Source organism: Centroberyx affinis, unplaced genomic scaffold, assembly GCF_046629955.1.
Source record: "Centroberyx affinis isolate AG114_WGS23_722 - 3 ecotype Tasmania unplaced genomic scaffold, CSIRO-AGI_Caff_v1 ptg006693l_1, whole genome shotgun sequence".
In the NCBI taxonomy this organism is placed as follows: Eukaryota; Metazoa; Chordata; class Actinopteri; order Beryciformes; family Berycidae; genus Centroberyx; species Centroberyx affinis.
Genome location: NW_027283397.1, coordinates 34772 through 46810, shown reverse-complemented (window position 1 = coordinate 46810; position 12039 = coordinate 34772). Strand labels below are relative to the sequence as shown.

The window sequence follows — 12039 nt, the reverse complement described above, 5'->3', positions numbered from 1 at the left end:
ATAACGCTTTATTTTTGTCATCTACTCCAGAAGACCTAGTCTAAGATTTCACTTTTAAACCCTACGGAGCCTCATTTTAGCCTCGACGTCTGTAACCATTTAAACGGCTAATCGACGTAAAATTGCTCAGTGGGATAGTTGCAAGCGGAGCCTCTGGCCCCGCCCACCGAGCCGCTCGCAGTGTGAACGGATCATTCTAGACTTGACAGATGTGGCCCTGCACTACACAGAGAGCCACTCCATAACCCCCATCGATTCCAACGGGGGGGGGAAGTCCGAGGCTACTCAGCTTGATGTTAGTGTCCTTTCCAGTCAAAACTCTCGAGAAAACAACACACACACCGGCCCGGCGAAACAGTCCACAGAGAAAGAGAAGGTGTTATCCGTTGACAGTGTGTGGCATCACCGCGGCACCTTAGCACCTTTACTGCCCTTCAGCCGCACTGAGGCCCCCGCAGCGCCCCTCCCCCCCCCCAGTGGTCAGAGGGGCGGTGACACGCTTCCTGTGGTTAAACTTTTCCTCTGGCCGCTCGATCGCCCCCCCACCCCAGCCCTCTCTCTCTCTCTCTCGTTCCTCCTGTCATCCCTCCGTCCTCTCTCTCCCGGGCAGGCAGGCGGGCGGGCGGGCAGGCGGCGTCCAGAGCGAAGGGGGAGTGGGTTGTGGGTCGAAAGGGAAGGGTTACCAGTTCATCATGGAGCTTCTGTTCAGGGTCATGAAGAAGACTTGGCTGCTGCCCCCGGAGCGGACGGAGGCAAAGAAAACCTGCAGGGGACGAAGGTCAGGGAACGTTAGGGTCAGACCGATCTATCGGTTTGCTTATTTATCGGGCCGATATTGACTTTTATTTAAAATCCCACATCAGCCAGTCAGTGTCATCCACTTCCCACATGATGGAGGATATGATGCAGTTTTTCTTTTTTTTTTAAACAATTTATTTATTGACTTTTCTCAGACACAGAGCAGTTTACAGGAGAAAACACAGAATTTAAGTATTGAGGTATCAAGGATATAAAAAACAAATAAGAGGATATGATGCAGTTTGTTTGATTCTGTATTTATTGTACAATTGAGGAACTGTCTATGGGAAACTCTTCTAACAAGACATATTGATCAGATTTCACACACGTACGCATAAAAATATGCTTTACTACTGTTTTTATTATCATCATCACCCTGGGCTTCAATGGAGAATTTTAGTCTCCCATGGCCTTAATACTGTTTCAGAGGCTTTTCCACCTTGCCAGGATTAAAACTATTGTCACAAATAATAATAATCAACAAAAAATCAGCAGCTTCAATCCCAAAATATTGGTATTAGCTTTCAAAAACCCAGAGCGGTCAAACCCCAGTGTGTGTGTGTGAAGATGTCTATTCCAAAACACTATGTATCAATTTTAGAAAAAAAAATCTCTATATATATAATCTATCAAAAAGCCAACTGTCCTTAATCGGTGTAATAATTTGCTTTAAGTTTGTGCTATCAATCATTTTCTAATTATTTTGCTTGTTATGATGCATAACAGAAAATCGTATCGTATCTCATTTTGACACAAAACTATGCGCTCAACATGTATGTATGTATGTACACTGTGTAACTCTGTATTAGGGCTGGGCGATATGGTTGAAATAAATATCACGATAATCATAAGGATTTTTCTCGATATCAATATATATCACGATATGGTTCATGTATGCAAAATCACGTTAAATAATCAAATTAATGTTCATCTCATTGAACCGAATGGTAATGTTAGGTGTGATGTCAAACAAAACAGAAATATTCAAATAATATTCCTACCATACCTCATTTTATCAGAGTTTTTAAGTAAAATTTGCTTGTCATCATCAATTCAGACAGCAGAAATGTGTGTCACGATATTAAAATATCTTCATATCATCACGATATGATTCCACTGAAAGACGATAAATGATAATACTGAATTATCGCCCAGCCCTACTCTGTATGTATGTGTGTGTGTGTGTGTGTGTGTGTGTGTGTGTGTGAGAGAGAGACAGCGAGACGCACCTTGTCGTTCCTCTCCGACAGGAACTTCAGTCGCTGAGCTCGCTTGTGCATGAAAACTCCGTCGAGGTGTCCCGTCTCCACGGAGCGGATCTCGATGGCCTTCTCTCCCCAGCCCATGATCTGGTTGGAGTGGATGTAGGCTGCGGGGGCGGGACAGGGGACACACACACACACACAGACAGGGGATTGGACAGGAGAGGGCTCACCACCGGTCTCACACCCAAGCCAATCACACCCGAGGCCACGCCTCCTGGGCCTCGCCTCCGGGAGGAGATTATTGCAGCAGTTTCTGAACGATCGATAAACGGCTTTCCGAGCTCTCCGGCTCAGAAGGGGCTCGGTGTCGGGGGATTTGGCGGTTTGATGATGATATTCGATTAAAATGAATTATTTTACAGTCAGTGACGGAGCTCTGATGGTATGCTGTCGGCTTGATCTGTGCATGTACGCTATATCATTCATTGAAGCTCAAAATTGATGCCACCCTTAGAGAGGGTCCAGCTGGCAACACGCACCCTGCTGGGAGGCCGTGCTCCTCTGTCTGAGAAATAAACCATTTTATTCCAGTGGAAGCTCTTTGTGCTTTTTGCTCTTTTTCCCCCCTTAAAAACCAGTTTTGATTTGCTTTCGGGGGACAAAACTGATCCCACCTGCGGAGGAAAGGGATGGGGCAGCAGCTCGTCACAGCATGTGTTTGATAAACGCTACAATGCAGCCCTTTACCGCTTATTTCGGTTTGCGTGAGTTTCCATGGTAACATTTGGAGGGGGTGTTCAGTCTGGGAGATGGGGGCTGAGGGCGGGCTTGGTTGTGAGAAACTCTGGTCTGACAATATACACACACACATCAGTATTAACCGGAGATGATGTGCTGTCTCCACACAAAACACAACACATAACCGCCACTGCTTCAAGACAGAGACGCAGTCAATCAAACATACATGTTTAATCAATCAGGACATTGTACACTGACATCTGATAATCAGAGAATGGAGGCCGAACGGAAAAACACCGGGGCTTTGATTGACTCGGATCATAAGATCCAAGATCCATCCTTGATGTGCCAGACTCTGCCCAACTCCACCGTGTCCTGTTTCCTTGCCATTTGCTACATCTGAGTGTAGTGCTAAATAATAGATTAATTTAGATGTACTGCAACCTGCTATTTTTTCATGCAGAATTTTCTAGGCCACTGAATCTCATGAGCATCTCTTTCTTTTCCATAGCAAGACATTTTTGCTTTTGTGTTTATTTTTAAGAAACAGGAGCCCGCACTATCAAGGATGAAAGAAAGAATGGATACAAGCTGAAATCGCCGTTTGTGATATTTCACCGTTAACACTGTCACACAGAACAAGAGGACGGGACCCAACACAAACAACAACGTCCAGACACGAGCATTCCTCCCTACGCTTAGAAAAGAGATCACTGGAAGAAGTTGGAAGTGAGAAATATATACTGTAAAAAAAGGGTTGTGTGTGTGTGTGTGTGTGTGTGTGTGTGTGTGATGGGTGAGGAGTAGCGCTCTGTGGGACGTGTTGTTGTTTGCCGTTGATGTACAAGCATGCAGTGGATGGATTTTCAACGCTTAACATTAAAGGAAGACACCAAGGTTTTGGGAGATTTTGTCCCGTTGGTCAACTTACCTGCTAAGTGATGAGAAGACAGACACCAAAATCATCCATGTGTCCCCGGCAGATCATTGGCTCTGGTCGCCTACTGAGTGACAGTAGGCGACTAGCATTATCCAAAGAAAGACTGAGCTTTTAGTAATAAAGAGCTGTTAATGGTTTTTATTATATGGCCGGTAGATTCATACATTTAAAAGATGAATTATCATTAACTCAATAGCTGCTGTCACCAGGTTTATGTTTGGAGCTGTTTCAGGTGCGCAACTGTGTATTCATCTGCTGCGCAGTGATTTTTAGCTGTACACAGTCTTCTATCACCCACCACCTTCACTTCATATGGAAACAGGTAAAGTAGTCCCAGGCAGTACATTGTTTTTATATCATATTTTGTGTAAATCTTACCAAACTCCTACACAAAACTGCCAGACTTGGCCACAGATTATTAGCATTAGCATAGATTAGCATACTTACTATTTAGCTTTAGAGCTGCTTATTTTCTCACTTTTGAGATAATGCTAGTGGCCTACTATCACTTAACATAGTGTATGCTATAGTGTTAGCATGGAGCCTACTATCACTCAACATATTGTATGCTAAAAAGTTAGCATGGAGCCTACTATCACTCAACATAGTGTATCACTCAACATATTGTATGCTAAAATGTTAGCATGGAGCCTACTATCACTCAACATAGTGTATCACTCAACATAGTGTATGCTAAAATGTTAGCATGGAGCCTACTATCACTCAACATAGTATATGCTAAAATGTTAGCATGGAGCCTACTATCACTCAACATAGTGTATCACTCAACATAGTGTATGCTAAAGTGTTAGCATGGAGCACTAGAGCCCATCATCTACCAGGGACACATGAATGATTTTGGTGTCTATGATCTCATCACTTAACGGGTAAGCTGACCAACAGGACAATCTCCCAAAAGCTTGGTGTGCTCCTTTCAGCAGGTGCTAACATGAGTGAGCCTACAGTGCTTTGGCAGCTTGTTTTGGGGTGTAATCGACAGGCATAAGCTGGGGAACAGAGAAAGAACGAAGAGGAGGAGCATGTTTCAGCCTCAGGTGAGAGAGAGAGAGAAGTTTGGCGGGGGAAAGCGAAAGGAAGGAAGAGAGGGGAGGAGTGTTGTTTTGAGTGAACGGAGAAGAGGGGGGTAGTAGCAGCAGTAGAGTGTAGGTAGTGAAGGTGACAGATGATCTGCTGAGACCGCTAAGAGAGGTCAGAGGTCAGGGGGAGGAAGATCAAGCGAGCTGATTGGTTGACGTACCGACGGAGGTGGGCATCTCGCCCCACTGCAGCACCACGTCTTTGGTGATGCGTCCGTAGGTGTTGACGTAGACGCCCTCGTCCTCGTAGCACAGCAGCATCTCCATGCCGTCCGTCTTGGGCAGAACCACGATGGCGTGGGGGGTCACCTGACTCTGAATCTGCCGGGGCGACACACGGGAGGGGTTGGAGGGTGGGTGGGGGGTGGGGTTTGGAAGGAGCTGGCGTGAGCCTCGAGGGGGGGGGGCGGGGGGGGTGGAGGGGGGGTCGGCCAGCCCGGGGGGGATGGCACACAGAGCACGACCCTCTCTCCGTTTCCTCGTTTATGTCTGCTTGTGGCTGACTCTCTCTCTCTTGTGGCCAGCGCCCCCTTGACTCCGCCCCCTCCCCCGCCCCCCGCCCCCCCCGCTCCTCCTCCCCATTCCCCACCTTGAGAGAGAAGAAACTGCTGCAACAATAGAGTCTCCCGCTCCCCAGCCACGCAATCGCCATGGAAACAGACATGAGCACAGCGTGATTCAAGACACACCGCTGCCGAAAACAATGTGAGGCGGTTGCTGTGGTTACCGTCTCCTTCCTCCCCCCGTCCATCTCTGACTGTAACCAGACTGCTGGGGTTAGAAGTGGAGGCTGGTTCACTCACTCACTGATTCATTCACTCATTTGATTACTCGCTCACTCACTCACTGATTCTCTTGCTCACTCACTCACTCACTCACTCACTCACTCACTTGTTCCCTTACTCACTCACTTGCTCACTTGTTCCCTCACTCATTCACTCACTCGTTCACTCACTCATTCACTCACTCACTCACTTGTTCCCTTACTCATTCATTCACTCACTTGTTCCCTTACTCATTCACTTGCTCACTTACTCATTCACTCACTCACTTGCTCACTTGTTCCCTCACTCATTCACTCACTCACTTGCTCACTTTTTCCCTCACTCACTCACTCACTGACTCACTCACTCATTCAATCGCTCGCTCACTCACTCATTCATTTGCTAGCTCGCTCACTCAGTCATTCACCCACTCACCTGTTCCCTCACTCAGTCACTCACTCACTCATTCACTTGTTCCCTCAATCGCTTACTCACTCATTCACTCGCTCACTCATTCACTTGTTCCCTCACTTGCTCACTCACTCACTCATTCTCTTGCTCACTCACTCATTCACTTGTTCCCTCACTTGCTCACTCACTCACTGACTCCTCACTCACTCATTCACTAACTTACACAATAACACACTCTCATCTTAAAAACATAGCAATAAAATTCTTTTTTTTTTTTTTTTAAATATGTTCAATGCAACACGCCATCATTCAGATACATATCCTTCTCTTACTTTCTCTCCCAAACACACACACACACACACACACACACGACTCTTACGTGGGAGGGGATGTAGATGTCATAGGGGTTTCCAGAGTCCACATCAATGACATGGAAGCCTACACTGGAGCCGTAGATGACCTTTAACCTCTGACCCTCCTCCACAGTCAGGTCAACCAGCTGGGGGCGGTGCTGCAGGTCGGTGAATGACTGAGAGAGAGAGAGAGAGATTTGATGTTATTTAATGAAACACCTCATGTATGAACTACTAAGAAAAAAATCCATTAAAAACGGCTAAAAGCACCTTAAAAACCACCAAATCTCATACTCACCCACTCACACACACACACAGCGCAGCCACAGCAACAACAAAACTGAATGAACCAAAAACTAAAAAGCCAGAAGCCCACACAAGCACATTCATCATTCAAATACAAACAGTCCCATCTTGAGACAGAAAAAGACACACAGAGAGAGAGAGTTGACATCCCTTTATTGACCAAATAAAGGAGTATGTCATGGCCAGTTTCCTCTCAAATACATAAGCCAAGTAATAGAGGCTTTGCAGCTGCATCATAAATCTTCCAGCAACCGTGTCTGCCACCATCATGGAGGTCCACTGGAGAATTGGCAGTGCCTAAATAATGGCTAAATATAACAACCAGGCTAGAAAAAAGAGAGCTAGCTGATGCAGCTTGTTGTGGTGTGGCTGTAGATCCATTCAGTAACGTTCTCAGTAAAAGTGAATAGTGTGATAAGGTGGATCAGTTTCCAAATGTAGGTTACTGTGACACAGTAAACTGTCTTGTCTTTAGCCCTAGTCTAGGGTGACCACATTTTCAAACCCCCAAACCGGGACCCTTAAGTGTCCCGCACGTTCATGCACGTGCACATGTATGTGCTTATGCACGCACCATAGGTGTTTTCATCAGGATGGGGGACAGTTACTTCAGCGCTTAGCACACCTAGTGACTGCACCTTTCAACACCATGGACAGAGCCTCAGCAAACCAAAAATTATGTTTTGTCTCCAAAAATCCACCAAAACATAGTTTATGTGGTGCATTGTTCATGTTTTTTGATTGGGTTAGGTAATAATAAGCGGGACAGAACATGATAAACGTCTATGTAAGCGCTGAAAACAAGTATAATACTATTATTATTATTTTAATTGTGGTGAAAACCGGGACAATTTGGTAGTGAATGTTGAAAACCGGGACATTTTAGTGTTTTACAGATATTTGTCGGAACTCGGGACACCCATCTTGAAACCGGGACAATCCCGGACAAACCGGGACAATCCCGGACAAACCGGGACGTCTGGTCACCGTACACAAATCTGATGTTTTTACAGTGGAGGTTAACTGGACGCTGAGATTATCTAAACGCAAAATCAGTCGGACAAGTCTGCGTTGAAACCACCTAGGTTGTGTTATTGTGGGCGGGGCTCCAAACCTTTTGAAGGACTTTGTGCAAATTTAGCGGATGAAAAGTTAGCGGGTGACTTGTACCTGTGCTCCGTCAAAAGTTCTAAAACTAGTTTTAACTTTTTTTGATGGACTGGGTTGAGATATTTTCACGCACTGAGCTGTCAATCCATGTCATCCGTCAACACACTCAAAAATACATGGGGTATTGTCTGTTTTTTGACGTAGCAGAAATGCTGATGTGAACATCTCAAATACATCCTGACATTGGCCTGATTCCACCAAGACAGAGAGAGAGAGAGAGAGAGAGAGGAAGGGATATGATTAGGGCCTGAACATAATGTGAATGTGTGTGTGTGTGTGTGTGTGTGTGTGTTGCATGTCTTACCTTGAAGGCCATAAACTTGTGGTAGGGTTTAGGAGCCCAGGCGTAGATCTCCACCGCGTTCTTCAGAGCAATCACCAAGAATTTAATCCTCTCATACTTCACTGCAGGAGAAGAGTGGAGATTTTAGGAACCAGCACATACAGTATATACACAAACTATGTTTACTGTATTACTGAAGCGTTGTAATTTACACACTTTCTCTCAACCTGCCTCGTCTACTTCATTTCTACTTCAGTTAGTGATGTCCTACGTTTCCCACAATCCCTTTAGACGGAGTGTCCCATTCAGCTGAGGGTTATACTGTATGTGTAGATGGGGAGAGAAGAGTTTTTCCAATCGAGAATACAATCGGGACTTGTGCCCCTCACTCAAAACCCAACACGTCTTGTGGCTGCATTGCATTCTGGTCTATTTCCTGCTCCTGTCGGTAGAGAAATTGTCACAAAAAAGAAGAGTCTTTGGTGTGCTTTTTTTTAAGGATGGTAGTGGTGGTAGTGGTCTCCCATTTCAAGGAGGAGGAGAGAAATTTATAGTTGTCCACCTGCTTGATTTCCTGGTTGTTAATTGAACTCCCTCTAAACTTCCTCACAACACACACACACACACACACACACACACACACACACAGACGAGGTGTCGTACCGACTTTGTAGTGCACGCAGCCCTCCAGCTCCCCCACAGTGATCCAACCCTGTTTCTTTTCCACCTCGGGGTCGTTGTGTAATATCCTGTTCCTCAGCCAGGACAGGTAGTAAACACGCAGCTTGTTCTTCTTCCCTGGGTGGAGAGAAGAGAGGGAAGTCTGTTAGAGCAAAGAGAACAATCCAATTCTTCTCCCTTCACAATCACAGAAAAATCAGTCATTCCTATGTTTCCCAGGGTCCTATGTTCCCCAGATTTATATGGCACATAATGGGAACATGACAAAGGGTCCTATGTTCCCCAGTTCTAGGGTTAGGGTTAGGTTGGTTGTGTGTAGATGTTTACCCAGAGCTCTGACCACAACTGTTTCACAGAACAGAGGGCTTTTTATCAGAGCTATAGGGTTAGGGGTTAGAGACCTTCAAAATCAAAATCAAAAATGATAACCACTGGTTTTGTTGTGTTTATATAGCTGTTTTGAAGCCTTGTTCAAATAAAAAAACTGGATAATATTTATGAAATATTTTAACTTGAAACAGGTCAAATTTGACCCGAACACAATAGGAGGGTTAATGTGTGTTAACAGAATATTGAACTGGGGAACATAGGACCCTGGGAACATAGGAGCCTGGGAACTTAGGACCTTGGAAACATAGGACCCTGGGAACTTAGGACCCTAGGAACATAGGACCCTGGGAACATAGGAGCCTGGGAACATAGGACCTTGGAAACATAGGACCTTGGAAACATAGGACCCTGGGAACTTAGGACCCTGGGAACATAGGACCCTGGGAACTTAGGACCCTAGGAACATAGGACCCTGGGAACATAGGACCTTGGAAACATAGGACCTTGGAAACATAGGAGCCTGGGAACATAGGACCCTGGGAACATAGGACCTTGGGAACATAGGACCCTGGGAACATAGGACCTTGGGAACATAGGACCTTGGAAACATAGGACCTTGGAAACATAGGCGCCTGGGAACTTAGGACCCTGGGAACATAGCACCCTGGGAACATATGACCCTGGGAACTTAGGACCATGGGAACATAGCACCCTGGGAACATAGGACCCTGGGAACATAGGACCCTGGGAATATAGGACCTTGGGAACATAGGACCCTGGGAACATAGGACCTTGGGAACTTAGGACCTTGGGAACTTAGGACCCTGGGAACATAGGACCCTGGGAACATAGGACCTTGGGAACTTAGGACCTTGGGAACTTAGGACCCTGGGAACATAGGACCCTGGGAACATGTATACGCTCCCCAGAAAACACTAAGGCAACATTTTACTACCAGATTTCAGCATGCGGTTTGACGTGCAACAGAAGAACAAGACAAACTCGATTAATTAACTCGGTTTAGGAGAAGCGAGCCGACCTGAGATGGTCACCAGGACGTTGAGTCCCTCCAGGACGTCCATCTGCTGGAAGCGCCGTCGGTTGATCAGGTTGTAAACTTTCCCCTGACCGCTCCGGTCCAGCAGCATCAGACCGTTCTCCGTCCCCACCAGCAAGTTCACTCCTGCACACACACACACACACACACACACACATTCGTTTTCAGTGAGAAAGGAGAGAAACTGGAGCACACAGATCAAATAGCAGCCTTTATTGTGCAAACATTTTGACATCAACTGTGTCTTCATCAGAGTCAAATTCACATTGGTTTTCATTTACTGTGTGAGCGGACATCTGTTTGTGATTGAACAAACTGTGATTGAATAGCCACAAAGATTTAGAACAACTCTCCTGAGGAAATTAGCAAATTCTGTTTTCTTTAAACACCAGACAGAAATAGAGTATGAGCTTGTATTTTGTATTTCATCACCAACTTTTTCCTGGCATCATGCTGCAGTTGTATTTGTCTGATGGGAGACCAACATGGTTTGACTCCAACTTAACGAGTTATGGGCATCAAGGGAGTCATCAGTGTAAAACGGCCCTTTATTATAGCTGACTGTTAGTTGATGTGTTTGCTTTGCTTTTATTTTACAGTACTTTGCAACTTTGTGAAGAAAAGTATTATAAATATAGATAAATACACATAGATATACATTAATACTCTTCTCCAGAGCAACGTACAAGTGCATCAGTAGAAAAATGCCTAGATCAACAACTTTGCAAGAAACCAATTGTAAGCAGAGTCATAGTGCCCTCTTCTTCTTCTTCTTAATATTATCATGCTTTAATCATAATAATAATAACACATTTTATTTGCATAGCGCTTTTCTAAATACTCAAAGACGCTTTACATCTTTATATCAGAAATATCAATGAAAAAGACAGAGAATAAAACATTTCAAATAGAGAGAAAGACAAGAAAGTTAAAATTAAAAGACCAGGAGGCCGGAAGAAAGTTAGAGATTAAAAGCAGTTTTAAACAGGTGTGTTTTGTTTTAAGGGGTTTTTTTGAACGTGGAGAGTGAGGAAGAGTCTCCACTCTGCATGTCTCTGTTGTTTCCGGTGCCTCTCACCCCAGAGTGCTGCGCAGAGGATCTCAGAGTTGAAGCGTTTCTTGTACTTGCGGATCTCGGGCGTGTCGCTGTGCGGTCTGATGTTGGTGGGGTTGACGTTGACCACGGAGATCTTCCTGGCCTCGTTCAGCCGGGCCTGCTCCTGCTCCTGCCTCAGCAGCTCGTCGGCGAACAGCGCTGCAGTCCAACACACACACACACACACACACACACACACACACAGTATGCTATCCGAATCGGAAATGAAGACTATCCAATGGCAAAGCGCTATTAACAGCACCATGGATGTAACTCAGACTCATTTAGGGCAGCGGGTATAGAGGCCATAGAAGTGACTAAGAGGGGAGGAGACAGGTTGAAAAAAGCTGTTGCAAAGGGAATCTTATTGGATCTTCAACCTAAGAGCCATCAAGAATCCAGGCTTAAATGAAGAACTTGATTTTGTCCCTTATCTGTAACTTTGAATATGTATATGCTCGCTCGCTCTCTCTCTCTCTCTCTCTCTCTCTCTCTCTCTCTCTCTCTCTCTCTCTCTCTCTCTGTCTCTCTCTCTCTTTGTGTGTGTGTACTTTGCAGCCCCCTTTATCTACAGGTGACTGGCCTTTTGGGGTAACCAGATTATAAAGAATTTTCTCCAGTTTAGATGGAATTTTTCCTAAGGATTTTTCAGATATTTTGAATAATGGTTGTGAGATGTTTTTTTTTTTTTTTTAGAGGATCAGCCATCCCAGCCACTAGAGATGAGCTGTAACTGTATCTAAACCTTGACTCCAGCGAGCACCTTTTTTGAAACTTGGTAAGCAAAGCAGCGCTCCTTTAGCTTCACTC

The 12039-nt window shown here is 45.2% G+C and overlaps 1 protein-coding gene across 1 annotated transcript in view; it reads right to left on the bottom strand.

Annotated features, from left to right (window-relative positions):
- Positions 1–542: 542 nt before the first annotated feature.
- Positions 543–12039, bottom strand: part of tnikb (TRAF2 and NCK interacting kinase b) — a gene marked incomplete at its 5' end in the record, with an annotated part of 44980 nt that continues 33483 nt past the window's right edge. Inside the window, 8 exons of the mRNA XM_071512993.1 lie at positions 543–763; positions 2028–2167; positions 4940–5099; positions 6333–6482; positions 8087–8187; positions 8729–8863; positions 10116–10259; positions 11212–11388. Of these exons, the coding sequence (XP_071369094.1) occupies positions 680–763; positions 2028–2167; positions 4940–5099; positions 6333–6482; positions 8087–8187; positions 8729–8863; positions 10116–10259; positions 11212–11388 (1091 nt within the window). The remainder of the gene's footprint in view (positions 764–2027; positions 2168–4939; positions 5100–6332; positions 6483–8086; positions 8188–8728; positions 8864–10115; positions 10260–11211; positions 11389–12039) is intronic.